The sequence below is a fragment of the Melopsittacus undulatus genome, chromosome 6 (genome assembly GCF_012275295.1).
Source record: "Melopsittacus undulatus isolate bMelUnd1 chromosome 6, bMelUnd1.mat.Z, whole genome shotgun sequence".
Classification (NCBI taxonomy): Eukaryota; Metazoa; Chordata; class Aves; order Psittaciformes; family Psittaculidae; genus Melopsittacus; species Melopsittacus undulatus.
Window position 1 is genome coordinate 31,383,055 of NC_047532.1, and position 22,664 is coordinate 31,405,718.

Here is a 22,664-nt window from a genome sequence, read left to right on the forward strand (position 1 = left end):
GACCTAAAGAAAAGGATCTTCTTGCAAAGGAGTTTTTTTAATCAGATGTAGAAAAGAATAATATTTGAACAAACAACAGTATACTAACTATAGTTTTTATCTATACATACAGATATGTCATATATATACATAGTAACACTACATGTAGTTATTGTACCCAAAAGTTACTCAAGAGAAGTATATTCAAATACCAGTACTCTTCTAAATAAAAGGGGAAATTGTCCTTTCCATTCAATTCTAGTATTTTTTGATCATTATTTGGTCAACTCGTACAGACCATCAGTTTTCAGGCTTCATGTTTCCTGGAATATCTTACATCGTAGAATAGCTTTTATCATTACAATACATTAATCACTGGGAATGAGAAATTAGGAGCAAATCAGGCCAGCCTCCACTCAAGACACAGCAAGCCAGCTTTACCTACACTCTATCAAAATGTAAACCGCAGCGTAAAAGGCAAACAGACCACATTGTCACTGCTACCCAGAAGACTGTAGCAACATTTCAGACACCAAAGAAAATAGGTAAATGCATTAAAAAGTACTCTAGGATTTGAAAATTATTTAACCAGAAAGAGGGAAAAAATAAATTTAAACAATCCACACAAAAAAACCCCAAAACAACCTCAAAGCAAAAACCCACACAAAATGTGTCTGATGGTGAGAGAAAGGATCAAGATGGAGGAGATGACTCTTCTAGAGCATCCTGCCAATGACTCAGAGCATGAAAACCATGACAGGTGACATTTTGGATCAACACTCAATATTGAAATCTTATCCCTGATGGAATGAAGCAGATTTTTGGCCTTATGTGTATAGTTTTTGCACCTCTGCAGTCTCACAGATGGATTAAAACTAGTTGATGTATTAGAACTGAACTCCTATATTGTATAAAGCTTATAATGAATACCAAAAGTGAGATTGAATACCACATTCAGTACATAGTTCATGGCACCTCATTATCTTTTACTGATTCCATATACATTTTTGTTCTAAATAATGTAATTCCAAATTTCAAGCAAGGTAAAAATCACCAGGAAATAGTTTTCAGTTAATTTTGATAGTTGTGTTACTTTTGGGGCATTTTGATTTTTTTTTCTTTTCTAATTATTCATTATTCACATTCAAGTGAGTTTAATTTTGTTTAGCTGTAATTCTAGCACGGTAATCATGGATAGCAAGTCAGGAGTTGACATTTCTGAAAACAAGCACATAAGAAATTAATTTACATTTTAAAGCGTAACAAAAAAAAAAACAAACATTTACTAAGAAATTTGAATTCTATAGTTTGTTCTTTACTGATTAATTTGTTGCGGGTCTTTGGCCAGAAAGAGCTAGTAAACTGGGCATAACCTCTCAACTTGACTGAGCTCCAAGACTTGAAGAGTGAGGGAGGGCTGAGATAATCAGGCTAAAGACATTAATTTGCCAGCACACAACATAAAGAAGACTGGCAATTAATTTTAAATATCCTGATGGCTTCCTCAAGAAGACACACTCCATGGCACCACAAAAGCTCAGTGAACTGCATCAGAAAGAGGGGGACATGCTTATTAAGCTAAGGTGAGCAACGCACACAGTGTATTACAGATATCTACTCAGAGAATTAACAAAACTAAGTAAAAGATAGAAAGGCCAGAACTACCCTGTGAGCTTCAGACAAAACTAGAAGATTCTTGGGCACTGTTGGCAACAGGATTTTAGAAGAATCCTCAAAATGTTAAGTCCTGGACAAATGACTTAAAAAGCCACATTTCCCTCATATGTTCAGAAAACTTACATCAGAACTATGGAATGAAAAACAAAGAAAAAATAATCCAATTAAACAACCTCCAAAAAAAAGAGTAATAAAAAAAAAAAAAAGAAAGAAAGAACTACAGATTGACGCTTTAAGAGTTTAGTGGCAACTCATTCAGTAACAGACCAGGAAACAAAAAACAGATCTGGCAAGACACAGGCAAAGAGCCATCAAGAGCTTTCTGCCCTCTCAATTTTGCTATTTTATGGCTCAGATTGCATTATGGGCTTTGTCAGGACCACCTGCACAGTAGTGCTGGAGAGGGAGAGCTTAAAAACAGATACTGTGGAAGCTCATATTAGAGGTCCCTCCTGTAGATGATAACTGCACAAACCATCAGGAACTGAAAAGAATTAAAACCCTAAAATCAAGAATCTAATCACAGAAACAGTTTCCTGGCATATGTAAAAAAAAAAAAAAAGGAATAGAACCAACAAAATTAACTCCTGGACAGATTAAAAGGAATCTCCAAGGACTTTACTACCAGGAAGAGATCAGCCAATAAGTCCAGTGAAATCTCTAACTCTGAAACCAGATTAAAAAGGATCAAAGAGATCTGAGGTCACACAATGACATTAATGCTGTTTCACTACAACCTTTGCAATTATTTTTGCTACAAACTACAAAGTGAAGCTTACTGGCAGATGGCTAATGTTTTAAGTGACAAAGCACTTCAAGAACACAGGCGGGTTTAAAATACACTAAAACATGTTGCCCTTGTGCTATCTTTGACTGCACTGAGAAATGTGTTTAGTTGATTCTGGAAGTTTAAACCTTGTGTACGAATTAAATATCCAAAAATATTCAAAGCAGCAGCAGTTATAAATCTGAATTGAAGATCTATTATTCTGGCATTTCTGAATTTACATTTAAATCCATATCAATAAAATTGTTGAAAACAAATAATCCAAATAATAAATTTGAAAATCAAATTTAGAGGTGTATTGATTAAAAACAGAATAAAATGCTAAAGGAAAAAAATCCCAACCCTGCATCTACGTCATTACTGGTGCAAGAGGGTCATGACTGAAATATAAAGACTACTGATGATTTGAAAGATCTGAATGCAAAGTTTACTAAAGGAATAACACAGAAGGTAGAGAGGAAAGGCAATATTTGGGCTTACACAGTTCAGACCGTTTGGCTTGTTCTCCAGAAAAATAAAAGTATTAAATCAAGTGATATGCTTTATATATTACTACAGACCTCCTGGGCAGTGATAGAAATTTTTTCAGAGATAGAAAACCTCTGGATAAAAGTCAGTTTTCTCACCATGGTGGTATTTTAATTCATAGGCTATTGAAAGCAAAAGAGAGTATAAATCAAGGAAGTTAAAAATTTTCTGAAGATACTGTACAACTGCTTTTTATGCAGTCTGCAGAGCAACAAACTTGCCTAATTGTTATGTTTAACCTAATTCCAAGAATTACACAAACATGAAAAAAAGAAGTCATGAATTGATAGGGCTCAGGATTACAAAACTGTTAAATTTTAAATACAGTGATAAATAATTAAAAGAGATGCAGGCAATACATTATTTTCCCTATAGAAAATTGTTTTGTGAGGAAATACAAAATATCTGCTAGTATTTCAGAAGAATTCTGTAAATGAAAAAGAAAAGACAGCATAAGGAAACAAGAAATCATTAAAATGTAATTGTAAGATTTTGATTAAAGTTCACACTAGCTAAGTCTTTACAGGTAAAGATGAACAGAAGCTCAGCCCATTAAAGCATTAAGAAGTGTATTAAAAATAAGAGCAATTTGGGAAGATGTCAGGTAAAAACATTAGATAAGCAGAAAATACCAGAAACTAAACAGCCATAAAAAAATTTAATTAACAACAAAATGTTCTTCAGGTAAATTAAACTCTCTTATGGTAATATGAAAAATTCTGCATTCTCTAATGACCAGTAACCTTGGGCAATCTTCCATATGCAACAGCTGTGTGACCTAGTTTCCTGGAATCAAGATAATAAATAGGTTTATTGTATGTAAACCTAAAGATGTTAGCATCACATCTGCAAGCTATAATATAGAAAAAAGGCTTTTAGATGAACAACGAAGCTCAGAAAAAGTGAAGACCTTGAAACTTCAACTATTCTTCACAATTAAAATTCATGGTGACAAATGTGCATTTTATAGCTGCTACTGCAAATCAGCACATATGAATCACAAGTTAGCATCTTCTATAGCTGTCAACCTCTTTCAAACCACAGAAACCACAGTAAGAACATTCATAACTTTGCTGCTTTACAGTATTTCCAGAAATACCTGCAGGTATTCAGGTTTTTTCAGTATGTTGCCTAGCTGTGATTCAGTAATTTTACTGTCAATACAGTAGGATGTTATGCATGGAAGAACATCAGAGGAGATATTTAAAAAGTGATATGGAGTTTTATGGAATCATTCTGAATATAAATTTCAAACATCTCTGTTCAGGTCAACAGATGTTTACTACATGTAGATATTTAGAATTTCTAGAAATTTCTTTGCATAATCATTTGAAGGTAATGCTTGCTAAATGTATGTTTATTATCATGAAACTTTAAAGATGATCAAAGATCCCTACCCCATTTTAAGTACAACATCCCAAACATCCTTTTCACAATAATAAAGACTGAAAATTTTTAACAAATTCTTAAGTCCTTAGTATTTCTTAAGCATCTTGACTATAAATTTGATTATAAAATCCAGTTTTCCCTTCAGTACGGGTGACTCGACAACATTAGATAGCAGTTTATTTTTTGACACATTTTGGACATTAAAATTGACAACGCATCCCACAGAAAACTGAATCTGCAAGCATAAAGAAATATTACTTTCAAAAGGACTCCTAAAAGAGTAAAATTGTCTAAAGACAATTAAATGTTCATATCTAATCTAGACTGCTTTTCCAGTGCCTCAGATTTCACCTTCTGTAAGCTATCACATGCTTCTTTCATTAACACATCTCATTTGTAAAAGAAATGCACACTTTCAAGACCATTCCTCATTGTCTCCATCGCATTCCTTTATCTGCCGTCTTTTGCCTTTGTGAGATACTTTCCCCATCATCTCTTATAATGTTCTGTCTAACCACATTTTATCTCCAGGAGGGTGTTAATTCAGGAAGTTGGAAGCTAGCAACAAAAAAAAAACAAAAACAAAACCAAAACCCCAAACAAGCAAACAAAACCAACAACAACAAAAAAAAGGAGGAAGATGACAGTTAAAAGCAAGGGGCTTCCTTTAAAATCTGACAGGCAGCAGTGAAATGGATTACTATGAGTGCCTCCAAGAAAAAGCAGCAGGTCATAGTAGTCAGTGGCTCTACTTTGAAGGGCAGAGAGGCACCCATCTGTCAGCCTGACGCAGTCTCAAGGGAGACATGTTGCCTACCAGGGGCTCAGATCAGGGATGTTGCAGAGAGTCTGCCTGGTCTAGTAAGTCCCACTGACTATTACCCACTTATACCCACTTCATCCATGTGGGTGCTAGGGATAGATAGCAGTAACCTGGGAATCATTAAGAAGGACTACAGAGCACTGGGAGAGGTGGTTAGGGCCCTAGAGCTCAGACTGGTTTTTCATCAATCTTCCAGGTCAAAGGGGAGGACCTTGAAAAGTCCAGGCAGATTTGGCAGGTTAATAAATGGTTAGAACAGTGGTGCCATAGTCAGGGTCTGGTTATTTAGAACATATGACTCAATCTGGGAGGCCAGGTCTACTGGAGGCTGCTGGAGCTGGTATGACAGCAAAGGGGAAGAGCAGTTTTGGTAGGAGGCTTTGCCAGACTTGTCAAGGATGCTTTAAACTAGATGTGCTGGGGGAGGGGGGCATCATTCCATCCCAACACACCCACTCAGTTGCCAACACCTATAATAAAAGCTTGGAGCGATGCAGACATATTTCAGGTGCTCCAGCCAATGAACTGGCTTCATTTGTAGCTCAGCTCAGATGCCTCTATACAAACGTCCTCAGTATGGGGAGCAAACAAGAGGAATTAGAGGTGTGTGCATGTCTATGGAGATATGGTATCATTGGCATCACAGAAACATGGTGGGATGTCTCCTATGACTGGAGTTTTGGAATGGGAGGTTACAGGCTCTTTAGGAAAGACAGGTCCAGCAGGCAGGGAGGGGAGTAGCTATTTATGTCAGTGATAGGCTGGAGAGTATGGAACCCTCTCTGGGGACAGGTGATCAGTTAACAGAGAGCTTGTGGGTCAGGGTCAAAGGGAGAACAGCGATGGGGGACATTACTGTGAGGATCTGTTACAAGCCACCTCATCAGGAGGACTCTGTGGATGAAGCGCAAGCAAGAGGGACTCTTCATTAGGGACTGTAGTGATAGGACAAGGGGTAAAGGGTTGAAACTTAAACAGCAGAGGTTTAGGTTAGATCTAAGCAAGAAGTTCTTTACTGTGAGGCCCTGGAAGAGGTTGCCCAAGGAAATTGTGAATGCTCCATCCTCAGCAGTGTTCAAGGCCAGGTTGGATGGAATCTTGTGTGACATAGTTTAGTGTGTGGTGTTCTTGCACATGGTAGGGGGGTTGGAACTAGATAATCTTAAGGTCCTTTCCAACCCTAACTATTCTATGATTCTATAACACAGAGACAATCAAACAGGAGTAAAACCAGAAAAGCACAACCTGGCTCTCCTGCAGTGGGAAAGCTGCTATCAAAAGGAACACTACACATCAAGCAGTGGCCCATCAGATAACATCTACATTATTCTCTTTGCAGAGAACAGCTCTGGAGGGAGATGAAGGGAAGGTTTTTCTCTGCTGTGCTCCAGGTGGCACAGGGCCTTTGGCACAGCCAGCTAGTGCACTTACAGGAGCAGCATTGCTGCCGGTGACTGTCAGGGCCTGTGGGCCAGGAGGAGCTGGCAGCCTGCCCCACTCCCATTCACAGGCTAATTGCAGCTGGCATGAGCTCCCCGAGCAGGAGAGCAGCCTCAACCCCCCACAGCTATCAGGACATAAATGCCTTTTAACAGGGTGATCAAGAGCTATGCTATAAGCATTGTGTCCCAGCCAAGCACCCCAACACACCCACAGAAGGGAAAGGGTGAGGTGACCATCCAGGGACCTCAACCTACCAGCAGCCATGTCCCATGGTCAGCATATCAAATGGCTATAGGAGACAAGTTGAGACACAGCCAGCATATTCATTGATAGGTCACCAGGAGCAAGCAATTAAGGTACGGCACACATAGAAACAAATATATCAGTTCTAAACCAGCCAAAAATCCTGGTAGCTATTTTTCCAAGCATTTATTACTGGAAAGACCCTTTCCTGCAAAGGATCCTTAAAGATCCTTGAACAGATTTCCTAAGAAAAATGAAGATAAATTATTGACCAAGTCTAACATCTAATAATTTTCTCACTGATTTTTGTTACAAAGCAAACAATTTTCAGAATTTCTTCCAAATTCAAGACCTGCACTGTTGACAAAATGTCAGTGTCTGCGTTTCAACACAGCTGTTAAGTGGGTCATTCATTAAAGGATGACACTTCAGAAAAGCAAGGAATCAGCCTAAAGAAATTACAAATAATCTTCATTATTAAGCAAGTATGTTACAAGAGCAGTTATCAAAGACTTGTACCCTTAGAGCATACACAAGGTGCTGTCAGAATAAAAACAACTTCCACAGATCAAGAACAGAAATATAATTAGTTCAAGGTTCTAATCTTAATTATAAATAACTAATAGAGGGCTTTATAATTGAGAGCTTTCACTCCTGATATTTTTTTTTGTGAGCAATTTAGGCATCTGCCATTTCAGTCGGCAAACTGTTATGAAAGCATGCATTTTAGCATTATGATGTCCTCATTTCACACAGCGTGTTTAACGATGAGAATCACTGAAAGGCTTTCATGTAGAGAAATAAGAAGTTCAAGTAGAAAGGAGAATTAATTAAAAATTTGGGGGATTGAAATCATTCCCTCAGTTTTGAATTACTGCTCTTACATACATTTTAGCCAACTGGTCCATATGCAGAACTATGCAGAGGGAGGCATCTTTTTCTCACACATTTACTGGAAAACATAAAAATCAGACCACATCCGGGGTCTCCTACGATTCAACTTTCTCACAGTGCTGGAGGCTGATTTCTACTTTAAAGGCACCAGAGAATGAGAGAACATTTCTGCACCACATATACACCAAAACATTAAGCTCCTAACATACTTTGTATACTAATGATGATTATAGAGCAATTTCTCATCTTTTTCCCAAATGTGACCTAAAGCACAATTTTACAAATATTTAAATAGATATAGGTGGAAATTTAGACTAAGCATACCCTGCAAAACACCAGTTTTTATGAGGTATTAGACAGGTCTTTGTTGTTTACCTTCCGGGCACTGACAACTGAATCCATTGATGTTGGATGAGCAGGTACCTCCATTTTGGCATGGTTCCTGGATGCAATGATCGATCTCTGACTGGCACAGCTCTCCTGTATAACCTACAAAACAGCACAGAACATTCAGAAAATACACCAAAAAATGAGGCTTTATCACTAAATGGTGATAAAGGTAGGTCATTCAAACAGACCATTAGTTTTCTGAGTGTAAAATTAACCAAAGTAAGAAATAAAATCCAGGTCAGTCTTCTAATTTCTTCTAAAATGAGATTTTTAATTAAAACTTGTACTTCACTGGAGAAACATAAGCAAGTAGTGAAAATCTAGAGATTATATCAATTGTATTTTACCAGCAGCAATATTTTGACAGCACAAGTATAATGGAGGTTGGTACTCATTAGCATCCATATAACAAAAAAGAAAAAAAAAAGAAAAAAAAAGTCATTTTTGAATGGTTTTCAAACACATCTTAAATATAAAGGCAACAATCTTTATCAAGACTTTAAATAAGACTTGACATTATGAATTATTTGTGCATATGCTGAATGACTGTCATTTGCTCCTACTGCTGGGCTTCAAGCAGAGTGTTTATTTTAAGTGGGAACTGTGAAGAACTGTTCAGCACAGTTGCAAACTCTTCCAAATAGGCTCCTTTATGTTCACAAGCTACAGATTGTGTGTACTGTACTATTTGACCATAAGTTTGCTTTGTTCCATATGTCTGATGTCTCAAATATGTCCCCAAAAAAATAAACAAACTTACAAAATACAATCTAAATGATTAAACACTCAAAAAGAAATCTTAACAAATGCTACACGTTGCCCCTTTCAATTTTTATTTATCCCAAAGAAACTATCTTGGATGCATGACTGAAAAAGAAACTACACATTACACAGAGGCATTTTATTTCTTAAATGTAACTCTACATAAAATAGTAAGTATCTTCCATAGAAGCATGTTTAACACAATGGCTAGTGGTAAAGAACAGTAAGCTGTAACTAGGTGACACTGTTAATACAATATATCACTATGGATTTTTTGGAGAGGTTTTTTTACAATCATTCTTGTATTTCTTCTGAGATAGGGAAATTGCAAAAGGAAATTTAGCCTATAGTACTTGATGTAGAATAATTTCCAATATATCTGTCTCAATAAAAGCAAACAACAAAAACATAACAAATACAATTTTTTTTTCTTTTCTAGTTGGAAACTATTTGTCACGATCCAAAAGAATTCTGAATCAAACATATTCAACATGACAGTAGTGGTAGGAGTTGTTCAAATGTTGGAAGTTTGTCCCACTCTGCTCTTTCTCTTATTTAAATGATTACTCAACTGTATTTACCTATCATGTTAAAGTGGTATTTAATCCTTTGGCAAATTTATGAAATAGAACATAGTACACCTGCATAATAAATTCACATCTTAGTTTCAGAGCAATATAAATCCAGGTCATTAGAAAAAAATATACAAATATAGATCTCTTTCTGACTGCACTTTTGTTAGGGACTTTAAGCAAAGTGAGAAAAAGTGGGAGTCCTAGAAGCAGAAAAATTATGAACTTAAGCCTCTGTAGAGAATGTAGAGCCCTTAATAATTTGCCATTGCTGATTTTCTGAACTGCAAAGTTCACGAAACAGTTTGGAGGACAGTATATGACATCCACATTAAAGCATCATTTGCATTCACATGTTTACGGCTCAGTCATACTTCAGGCTGGTACTTATATATAATCTAATGCAGATGGAAGTTTCTCTAGTCTGTACAACATGTGTGAGGGTAAAGAATAAGAATATTTCTATCTTCAAGGGAATATCAGAACACCCACTCCAGGACCTGCTTTGGGGCAGAATAAAGTATCGCTACATGTACCTTATATATATATTTCATGCACACAAACACCCACTGAGCATGAAATCCAGTCAGCCATTTAGACACAATCACTAGAAACCTGACCAAATAATTTATTTTTCCACCTGCTTAGCTTCTATAATCTGCAGGTCTTAAGGACTATTCTGGAAGTATCTTCCCCTTTTTTCAGTTTTTCCCTTAAGTTCCCTTTCTCTCTAGTATCAGCTGACCAGTATTACAGAAATGAAAGTATAAAGTAATGTTTGTAGGAAAGAAAATATGTTACCTGCTACTGATCATAATCTTAGTCAACTTTTATTTTTAAATAATATTAGAAAACAGATTGAAGTAACTTCTATTATGATAACTGAGTTTGGTTTGGTAAATTTCAGATAATTTTCTGTAATAGTTATTCAGTAAGAGTTTTTTCCATCAGCATGTATCTTTAATTTATCCTCCAGCATGTGACTATCATATTTAGTTTGATTTTAATTTCAATTAACATTTCTATATTCACTTAATTGATTTTTTTAAACAAATGTTCTTAAAATAACTTCAGAGAACACAGTCATTTGTTCATTAATCAAACCCACAAAGGACACCATTTAGTTTATACATTTTTTAAAAATTTCAGGACTTGAGTTAATTTTGGGGAACAATCCAACTGCATAGTTAGGAGAAAATATTCTTCCATTTGATGGGTGTAACTGAAGAAAAGAGTTTGGTAGTTAGAAAGAAAGGATGCTTATTGAAAGTTTAGTTGTAATGGATACTTAAAATCTACATTGGATATTTAAAAAAAGAAAAAAGATTAAGAAAAAGCTGATGTACACTGCATTTTGGTTTTTTCATCTGAGTAGGTAAAGTTCTATTGTTATGAATAATTCACTCATTAAGTTATAGTTCAGATGTGTGTTTTCAATGTCATTTTTCACAGATGAATCTTCCTTTTAAAAACTGTCCTTACGCTGTTGCTGTATTTTCCTTCTTTCCTAGTATTTGAAGTTGCAGTTCATTGCTCTGCATAAGAGATGTACTGAATGATAAAACAAAATGCATTATTCAAAGGGTAATACAAAACCTACCAGGTAGGCAGGTGCAGGTGAAATTATTCCTGTCATGTTTCTGTGCTACATCAGTGCAGGTTGCATTGTTCTGACAGGGCTGGCTCTGACAAGCATCAAATTCTTCACAGAGGGAACCCCGGTACTCATCCTCACATTCACAGAAAAAGGTTGCCTAAAACCAAACAGAATTTGCACTTTACAATACATTTTCAAATACTATGTTTTCACTGAGTACTCCACTGAACAAAGATAGAGCTTCATTTTCTTGTTCATAACAAGACTAGCTGCTGTAAACACATCAACTGCACAAAGTTACTTGATGATATCCTAAACCTGCAACAATTCTTCAGCTAAAATTTGTAAACATGCCAAGTAATTTCATCTAGACAAGGAGGCTGGGTTCAGATCCATCATGTCTAAATCATTATACATTTTTTCTTCCACAAATTACACTTACAGAGAGGAATAACTGTCAGAATGAGTAATGCACAAGTTTTTCCTGCAACAAAATCCTACTACAAAGATGCACCCTTTATGCATCTTTGTGCCTGTGATGGTCAGAGCTGAAGTCTCAGAGGCTCACTTCAATGATACTTCAGTAGTGACACATCCCTTCAATTCTGTTAAAACAAGTCTTCTTCTGAATGTACTTGTTATTTTTTCCAAACCCTGTTGCTTAATAAAGATCAAAAGCACTACACAAGTGTTAAAGATTTAAAATACCTGTAGTAGGCATGATAGGGCACATCTTTGTGAACAATAAGATAATTAAAATTAGATTTAAAAATTCTTTAGAACACAAAGAAATCTCAAGGAATCGAAGCAAGGAAAGCTCTCATCTGTAGCATACATTTAACCAAATCTTACTATTTTTGTTCATCAGACACTAGATGGCAATATCACTTATTCTCATACATTTTAAAGCCAGATCACTGGGGCTGAACTGAAGCTGTCCAAAGCACAAATGTAACACAAAGTTCAGAATGTGCAAGGAACTAGAAACAAAGAGATGGGGTTAGTATTTTGTCTTCTATTTTTACTTGTGTTTACTTCATATGAATAATCATCTGTGACCTAAGTAGAAAATAATCTTCATGCAAATTAAAAAAACTTTATTCAGTAAAATCTGGACTTAGTTCTTCCTTACAAATATTACACTGGTAGTGTTTAAACAAGGATTAATACCATATAACTCCAAAACTCATAGTCATGAGAATGTTAGTTATCAGGAGTGCTGGAAGTTCTTGCTAAGTGCAGTCTATACATGTCCTGGTATTACCCAAGCCTTTTCATAAACCAGCTCTGAACATCTCACACATTGGCAATGACAGGATTCCAAATAAGGCTGTAGCTTAAGAGGAAGGAAAGTGAGGCAAGCAAATCAGTCAAAATTATTAAAAACACAGAACAGTAACTTACTCTGAAGAGATCGGGGGAGGGGGGGGTGGTGTGGTGAGGGAGGGGCTGAGGTGGGGTTTTAAACCACGATAAGAATTCACAAGAGCTACAAAGGAAAGGGGCTAACAGTGAAACAAATGATCACTTTTATTTAAGAAGTAAGCAATTAAGATAGAATCATAGAATAGTTAGGGTTGGAAAGGACCTTAAGATCATCTAGTTCCAACCCCCCTGCCATGGGCATGGACACCTCACACTGAACCATATCACCCAAGGCTTCATCCAGCCTGGCCTTGAACACTGCCAGGGATGGAGCATTCACTACCTCCCTGGGCAACCCATTCCAGTACCTCACCACCCTAACAGTAAAGAATTTCTTCCTTATATTCAATCTAAACCTCCCCTGTTTAAGTTTTAATCTGTTACTCCCTGTTCTGTCACTACAGTCCCTAATGAATAGTCCCTCCCCAGCATCCCTATAGCCTCCCTTCAGATACTGGAAGGCTGCTATGAGGTCTCCACACAGCCTTCTCTTCTCCAGGCTGAACAGCCCCAACTTCCTCAGCCTGTCTTCATATGGGAGGTGCTCCAGTCCCCTGATCATCCTCGTGGCCCTCCTCTGGACCATCCTCGTGGCCCTCCTCTGGACTTGTTCCAACAGTACCATGTCCTTTTTATGTTGAGGGCACCAGAACTGCACACAATACTCCAAGTGAGGTCTCATGAGAGCAGAGTAGAGGGGCAGGATCATCGCCTTCAACCCGCCGGTCATTCTCCTTTTGATGCAGCCCAGGATACGGTTGGCTTTCTGGGCTGTGAGCACACACTGAAGCCGGCTCATGTTCATTGACCAACACCCCTAAGTCCTTCTCTACAGGGCTGCTCTGAATCTCTTCTCTACCCAATCTGTAGCTGTGCCTGCGATTGCTCCAACCCAGGTGTAGGACCTTTCAGTTATCGTGGTTAAACTTCATGAGGTTGGCATCAGCCCACCTCACAAGCATGTCAAGATCCCTCTGGATGGCATTCCTTCCCTCCAGTGTATCAACCGAACCACACATTCGACAAATGTGCCAATTGTGATCGGCAAACTTGCTGAGGGCGCACTCAATCCCACTGTCCATGTCATCAACAAAGATGTTAAACAAGACCGGTCCCAACACCGATCCGTGAGGGACACCACTCTTTACTGGTCTCCAGCTGGACATTGAACCGTTGACCCCAACTCTTTGCATGTGCCCATCCAGCCAGTTCTTTATCCACCAAATTAAATGCACAGTATTAAATTTCCTATAGTAAATGTAATCAAATGCACAGTAAGTATTTCCATATTTCCATATGGTATTACTGGGAAACACATCAGCACAGGGATCACTTTGGTCTTCTGTTTCAAAATTAGTGTTGTTCTCAACATCTCAAGTCACTAGAGTCATGCTATACCATTGTGCATATATAGGATCAGGACACAGGCTGAGTCAGAACAGAGCTGCATCCTTTGCACATGCTCTGACTTTACTGATACTAAATATTGACTTAAAGTGCTTGTTATTGTTGCTGGAATGGAGTGTTGAGTTTAGACTTAACACAAAATCAAGGCTGCTGCCTGTTTAAATACACCTGTTCTGGATGAACAAAGTGAAATGCCATTCTATGCAAAAAAAGTCATTTTTTCTTAAAATTGATGTGAGTAGCGCATCTGGAAAGAACACACACTGCACATAGACTCTGTGCCATTCAAAGAGATCAGATCTTTGATCTCATTTAAATGAGTTACTGGAAATGAGAACAGGCTTATCTACATCTATCTGAAGCTTAAGACATTCCTAAGCAAGATATCCAAGAAATATATCAAAGTTAACTGCATGAACAGAGAGGTGCTGTGTTTGCTGGGTAGGTTCAGATTCACAACTGCTGCATGCTAGATCCAAGATGCAAAGTACATCATCACCTGAACCATTCATTGGAGAGGAAGGGAATGTCTGTACTGTTCACAGACACAAACAACATGGCTCTGCCTGTACTAAAATCTCAGTTCAAAATAATGGAATCTGATTATTATAAGTATTATTTTATTTAAACAGTGCAAAAGTCAGTCATTGCCTGAACAATATTAATGAAATAGGAATTCACAAAAAGCTCAGATAATATTGATATCTAAGAGTACAATATAGAGATCTTTACGCATGAAGTGTAGTTAAAAAAATGGGTTTTGAAAGCAGCAAATAAAAGACTGTAACACTTCAGACTGAAACATCCAATGACAGATAACAGTTCTGAGCTGTAGACAAGTCATTCTGTAGAGAAGATTTGATGTTACCTTTTCTTTTGCCAAATTACACTATTAAATTTTATCCAGAACAGATGGCAAGTACTAGCATATTTGAGGAAAATTAAGTTAAGAAGCAGCTACACACTAGCATAATGCTAGTATTTAAGTCACTAAGAATTCCAAAACAAGCTACTACCTGGGTATTTTATTTGATTATGGGAGTGCAAATCTATCATATGTAACTTTAGGTGCAATAAAATACATTCTTTAAAATAATATGTCATTATCCAGTCTGCAAGTATCATATGACAATTATAGTTGGAATATAGTACTTTTTTTCCTATTTTAGGTAAGCCTAGTAATAAAGTGCTTATAAGGGTTTAAATTTCAGACTAGAAATGCTATAAATGCCATTTATAGTATAGATAGCATTTATATTTTTTTAACTATAGTAAAGAAGCTGTTAAGATGACCAGGACAAAATGGATGTCTACTCTTCCTCTTGCTGAGAAAGACTTTCAGTATGTATTGCAAGTCACAGTGAGCTGCTATAATATTTGAGTAAAACATTGTTTTATAACAGTTATATATTCTGCATTTAGAAGCATATCCTATTTAGGAACCTAAGTCCACATGTAGTAGAGCACACCTTTAGGTATAAAAGGGGCTCTTTTATAATTGGCCTTTCTACAAATATAATTAAGTGGATCTAGCCCAAAGCTTCTAACCCATAGAGGTGGCATGGAAATCATTGCTATTCAGTTCAATACATTATTTCTCAGTGCAGGCAGAGGCCAGTTATTTTTGTGTAAATTTCAAGGGTTCTAAATCAAGCAATAACATTTCACATATACACAGTCAGCTCTTCAGGAGAAACGAAGTTATGGAACAGAGCAATTTGTGAAATAAATCATTTTATCCCCATATGTCAGCAAAATTGCGGCACTTAAATCCAATGGATGGCCAAAGTTCTCTTTAAAATTCTACATGGAATTAGAAAATCGCACCAAACAAATCTTTCAGGTAATACCGAAATATTTTCTCTTCCATTCACAGCTAACTGGTTTGAGGACAGCTTATTCCTCAAATAACTCAGTAAAGCTGAGTACACGAATGTGAAAATTGTATTTATATTTGCATCATGCCAAGACCAGTATTATCCTTCTGATACATTAATACTTCCATTGTGGAACAACAGCAAGCATGGCAGCAAAGCAGAGGTACAAACTTTGCACATAGGAAGGAAAAGGCATCACTTTGACTCAACATCACTTCACAGAACTTTGTTCAAAGTCTTCCTTTCAAAAGCAACAATAACTGAAAAGAATTCTGCCATTAAAAACTTCCCTCTCATATTCACACTCTGTAAAAAGCACTAGCTGAGTAGAAGCTAAGTTATGTATAAGTAATAAACGAATAAAATCTGGATGAGACTTCCAAATTAGACCAGAATTTGTTTATAGTTTTATGCACTCTGTAGATAACAGTATGCCACTGCACTTAACATCACTGCAGACTGTTAATCACATTTAACTTTCCCATTAAGCAGACGTGCTACTACATTCTTTTACATTAAACTAGATTTAGAATAAAATTATGAAGTACATAAAATCACAAGGACAATAATTAATGTTCTTGGCACTGGAAACAACCACTACAGCCAGCAGAGCTCTTAGTTTGTTCATGGTATTAGGCCTTTTATGCATTCTTCTAAGGAATTGCTCTGCAATCTGACTAGATTGTGCAAAACAGAATGAATTATAGATAAAAACAAACAGCAAATCACAAAGGGCATGTTGTAAACCTAAAGATGATTAATGTTTCAATTCTGCAAAAAGAAGTACAGAAGATGCGTCTTGTGGGAAACTGACACAGCAGTCAGTACACGTAATTTTGGCAGTTGTTTGCTCCATCATTAGGAAATCATCAAGGTATTTTAGAGCATATCTTACCTAAGATGAGTTGAACAATAGCAAAAATATCCTGCTTAATGAATTACACACCTTCTATTTTGACCTATGTGGCTTATGCTGGGCCTGAATTGTTTTATTCTCCCTGGAGCAGGCAACTGGACATAAATTATGTATATTTCAAAAAACTGTATTTGAGTTTTTAGTGAGCTACCCCAGCCCAGCAGGCTACCTCAAACCACCATTTGAGGATCACTGATATGTTTTCCTCATTTGTTCAAGTTCTAGAAAATTTAGGAGCAGTTTGTGACAGTGAAAAATAAAGAAGTTACATTTCTAAGGTTTTGTTTGAAGATAAGAGATATTATTATTATTAGAATCCTAATTCTAGTTCTCTGACTACCATGAATTGGTAGGTGCCTTTTTGTAATCAAATTTCAGCATGATTTCTGTGTCCCACATTTTCAGCCAGAGGGACGGCAAGCAACTGCAGCATAGTGCATACTGCATCAAAAACACCACGTAATAAATTTTCCACTTATCACTCTTAGGTTTCAAAGAAAACATAGGTGGAAAAGTATGAAAATCCTTCAATCCCCTTTTTTTGCATTGTGACTCCAATGTCAAGAGCACAGGTGAGCACATAGAGGTCCTGATTTCTTTCTTTTATTTTTGAGTGACATACTAGCTCCTCTTTCTTGCCATGAAGCAAATTGTCTCTCTTTTCAAAAGTGTATTTTATTTTACTTGCCATGTCACAAAGATTTGCAAAACATGGATAATTATTAAAGGCTATATATGCATTTTCATTAATATAGAAAAGCACTTATTTTTCTGCATAGATACAGGAAGTAATTTATTCTTATTTGTGAGATATAGCATGTAATAAGAGAAAAAAAATTCATGAAAATGGGCAAATACCATGAAAACAGAGAAAACAACTATTTATGAAAGGCTTTAACTCTTATCTGAGAAAAAATGGAAAAATTAGGCATTTTGATATGCTGTTATATACAGTAAATTTGAACGCAAATAAGCGTAAACCAAATTCAAGATACTGAATTTGTAAACTAAAACTGTGAAATACATTAAAGCAGAAAAACAAAACAGGACTATGAAATAGGACATTGTATCTGAATTAGTGGTTGGTTTGGATACCAGCCAGCTGGTATGGTAGAGTAGCACTTACTTCTAAACACATCTTGTAACAATTGTGTTCACACATCACCTCAAGCATTTGAAATTTTCATTTTTGAGAAATTAGATGCTTAATTATTTCAGCTGTTAGCACTACCATGCATATATAGATTATGGTAGCAATTTTATTATTATTGTTCAAAAGGTCATTTTTCTACCAAACATGCTTATTGAGAATTTAAATCAGAAATTGGTAGCAGATGAACAGTGAATTCCCTAAATATGCCTGATGTTCTGTGCTCATGGCAGGCTCACAGCTGTTAATATTTACTCAACAGTTACTATTGCTTTTCTCTCCCAAATGAATATTAATAAAACCAAAGATTAACTGTGCATATTTGTGCTGTAAATTACTTTTAATCCATTAAATAAAACACCACATATAGAAAGTAATAAGAGAATACAGGATCTCATTCACAGAAGGCCAGACTGGTTCTGTAAAAGCAGTAATATGGACTGCAGATCTGACACATTTGGTTGTTATGTCCTCATGTGTCCTGGTTTGAGCAGTAGCAGTCATTTTTTCTCCTTCTTGGTAGCTGGTGCAGTGCTGGGTTTTGACTTTCGGGCTGGAAACGGTTGCTGATAGCAAGTATGTTTTGAGTTACTGCTCAAATGTTTGGTTTGTCCAAGGACTTTCTGAGCCTCATGCTCTGCCAGGGAGGAGGGGAGGCCTTGAGGAAGTGGAGACAGGACACCTGACCCAGGCTAGCCAAAGAGATATTCCATACCATAGCACATCATACCCAGGATGTAACGGAGGGTGATCCAGAAGGGCTAGGACTCTTGGGGGGTTGGAGGAGGTATTGGTCAGTGCTCGGTCGGGCAGGGTGTGGTGAATTATGGGTCGGTGGCAGGTGAGATGTTGTATTCTCTTCACTTGTTATTTGCTTTATCATTATTACTATTATTAGTGGTAGCAGTAGTGATTTGTGTTATACCTTAGTTATTAAACTGTTCTTATCTCAACCCGTGGGGGCTACATTCTTTGGATTCTCCTTCCTAACTCTCCAGGAGTTGGGGGAGCAAGGGGGGGAGTGAGTGAATGAGCTGTGTGGATTGGGATTAAACCACGACATCATGTTACTAGATAGCACAAAAACCTCACAGTGGCCAGTGGAATTTTTGTCACTATTGCGATCTCGCAGCATAGTATCTTGTAAAGGAGAAAACTGCACAGGAAAACTTCCAAACGTTACTAAATTACTCCATTTTGTTTCCAAGTGAGAAATTATTGAGACATGGAGAGATAAATACTAGATTAAATCAGACCTAAAACTGAAAGAAGGTTGAAGACAGAACAAACCGGAACACACTGTTTTGGAGATTGAGGATCCCAGCTGCCCACTAGCTCATGAAGATGCTCTTCACCTCATAAAGAAATGTTCTTATATAGTGACAGTAAGATGCAGTAGACATTATGTTATAGCTGATTTGAAGAATTGTTTTTATTGCCAAGGTATGAATCTTTTAATCTCATCTGAGTTATTTTCTTTCTTCAAGTGCTTGAGTTTTAGAAATAACAAATAAACATACGGTAATTATTTAGTACTATCTGTGAGCTATAGAAGAGTGTTACACAGCAGCAAGGTATGCACACACTCAGAGAACCAAGAAAAGCTTACCTTGTGTTTATATTATTATGGAATTTCCACACTACAGAAAATTCACCTTACCTCATCTGGTTTAGTGATACATTTTCCTTTCCCCGAACACTGGAAGTTATCTGAATGGCTTCCCACAGGCATGCAGGTACTGACTTTCACTATCACAGTCAAGCGTAGAGCCACAATGCATTTAGTAACTGAATCATTCAGAAAACCTTAGAAATAAATAAATAAATCAATCAATCTTACTATAGAAGAAAATACACCAATACATATTACTGCTGTATCACTAGACAAACAAATAAAACTCAATAGAAAGAAACTGGCAACTAAGAACAACACTGTTCATATTTCATACACAACTATCTAAATTTAATGCATGTAAATAAAAACAAGAATATAGTCTGGAAACAAGCACTCATATTAACAAAGGGAGGCAGGTTGGTGAAATAGATCTACATCCAAACCTCTAACCTGCTGTCTTTATTCAGGTCTCAAATAAGCAAATGCTTTTGCCTGCAACTTTCTGATAAGTTAAAATATAATTCTTTAAGTTTTTTAATGACAGGGAATATCAAATTCAGTAGAGAAAATGTTTAAATGAATTTCTGAAAGTTATGTCAGAGCTAAAAAGCACACAGATCTCCAACTGCATTACATGGGTAACAGATGGCTGTATTTTTAGGAAGTTTGCAAGAGCATATATACACAGCTTGACAGCATTTCTTTTTATGCTTGCAATACAAGTACTATTGAATGCCTGATCTGATTACTCTATAAGGTGATATACCAGGTAGAGACAAACAAAACATGAAAATGGGAACGTTTGGCAAGGAAGAGGAAAATTCATTAATCTCTGGCTAGCACTTCAAATTACATGGAATTGAAATATAGTTGATTAGAAGCTATTAAAACACACTGGAGCATAATGACATCCCTATCACCCATATTTCTAGCAGATATACCTAGAAAATAAAAGCCAGCAGAATAGATAAAATAAGATAAAATACAAAGCCCATGACATACAGTATTAAGTCAGAGTTCAAAGTAAAATACATATACTGCTCCTATACTTCAGTTGTGCTCAAACTGCATCGTTCTACCCAGGTTACAGCCCTTCCATGTGTGGCATCAGTTGGTTGTTTTGTTCTAGAAGCTTGTAGCAGAATAAATGTGCTGTGACATAAAAATTGTGGGTTTTATATAGTGCATACACTGTATGCAGAATATATTCATTGAAAAAAAAAAAACCCTGAACAAACAAACAGAACAAAGATTGTTCCATAAACTGTCAAACTTTAATTTGACTTTACCTTTCTTCATATGGATAGACTCCTAAGGGTCTAAGGCTGTTTGTAATAACAGAATGGGAAGTTACAGACACAGGACCATTGCAGGATCATACTTTTTTATAGAAATTAAGGAGAGAATTTAGTTAAAAACTGATAATTTTTTTTTAATCTAGATATCCCTATTTTTAAAAATAATGACAGTAAATAGATGCAGGAGTGAATGACATTGAAAGTTTTCCCTAATATTTTTCACTTTGAATTCTAGAATCCATTTATAGCCTAAACTTCAAAAGAAGTTCAAAGATGCAATCTAGCTTCCTGCATTAATAGACTGGAAATAGCAATACTTGAATACTTAAATAGTCAAGCAGAACAAAAAATAGTATGAGATAATATTTATAATGAACAGTAATAAACCTAGGTTTTATGAAACTCTCTGAATTTCAGGTGAATTCTCTTTCCAGAACAGCTGCTAAACGTTTCTTTGATTTGGTATATCAGAGTGTCAAGCATGACTAATTTTACAAATACTATTAAAAATAAGACTTTCATTCTTTGTTCACTTTTTAAATCCTGCATCCTTTCAACAAATAGTGGTCTATGCTAGAAAAAATGATCCCTAAGACATATCTTCAAAGCAGGAAAATCTCATGTCCAGTATGGATGTCATCAGCTTGAACATTGCCTCTACAAGCTAGCTAAGTATTCTAAAAGATCAGATTAAAAATATACACATATGTGTACTGGCTATAGTTCCAAATGTCTAATGGTCTGTTTTGGCTAGTAAACATTACTGTAATCTGCTGACCTCTTCAATGCAAGCCAATATATTCTGGCCTTAATACACACCCCATTTTTAACCATCTGTTCAAAGATGCAACCAGAATTATTTCCTTTAATAATTGAATGAGATTGTCACTGGCAACCATGCAATTATATGTGAATGCTTGAAAGAATGCAGTATTTAGAAAATGTCTTTGGGTTCACATTTGCTTGTCTGAAGCAGATTGCTACATATTCTTCAGGACAGTTCCCTAAAGGAATATTAAATCAACCTTCTTTGTACTTTCAATCTTGCTACTATTTTGGTATCAAAAGCCCTTAGGCAAAACACTGGAAAAAATCATTATTCACACTGGAATGCCACATATTTTCCTGCAACTCCTAATTATTTTGCCTAATTTCCAAAGACTAGAAAAATAAAAACATGGCTATTTATTTTCACTCTATAGAAGCTGCATACAACTTTCTGAGAGCTCCAGCTTTTAAGGCTAGAAGCTTCACTGATCACCTATATATGGCATCCTGCTTAACTCGGGTCATAGCATTTCAATTAATTCCTTCTCCAATTCTCATAACAACAAATGAACTAAAGTGAGTTTCAAGTTCTATTTTTAACTTCCAGGTAGGAGAATAATTTCAGAAGCATTTTTACAGCTCCCTTCGTCTAAGGTCTGGGGAAAACATTACAGCTGTTTAAACCAGAAACTAATTTTGTTCAGTTTAATCTTCCTGGTTTTCTAGAGCTAGTTAAAACATAATGACATCAGAGTATTTTAAGCTGAAGAATTGAGGATAGAGCTATTTATAGTAATACTGCGGAAACAATTTTAAAGCCTAACATATCATAATATGATCTGAGAAGTCATTTGGATTGCAGAGGAGGCATTTTTGAGCTTTGTGCACACACATTTGATAGTCTGAGAAATGCCTGCACAATTTCATCAGCAGTATGCATGGTAACATAAACTGCAGCTCATTCCACTGGTAGTTTCACCTGCTTACACCTAGGAGCACAAAGTACATATGTTGCTGTTTCTCTCACATCAAGAAAGAATGAAAAATAAGGAATAAAGTCAAAATAAAAGATGACAGGTGTCATCATGTCTAGGGGAATTCAGCAAGGTCATATCGTGCCATTA

The 22,664-nt window shown here is 36.3% G+C and overlaps 1 protein-coding gene across 1 annotated transcript in view; it reads right to left on the minus strand.

Moving 5' to 3' along the window:
• The window catches only part of DNER (delta/notch like EGF repeat containing), a 128,926-nt gene that overhangs the window by 28,125 nt on the left and 78,137 nt on the right, over positions 1-22,664 (minus strand). Inside the window, exons 5-7 of the mRNA XM_005147040.2 lie at positions 19,520-19,665; positions 11,088-11,241; positions 8,139-8,252 (exon numbers count right to left, since the gene is read on the minus strand). Of these exons, the coding sequence (XP_005147097.1) occupies positions 8,139-8,252; positions 11,088-11,241; positions 19,520-19,665 (414 nt within the window). The remainder of the gene's footprint in view (positions 1-8,138; positions 8,253-11,087; positions 11,242-19,519; positions 19,666-22,664) is intronic.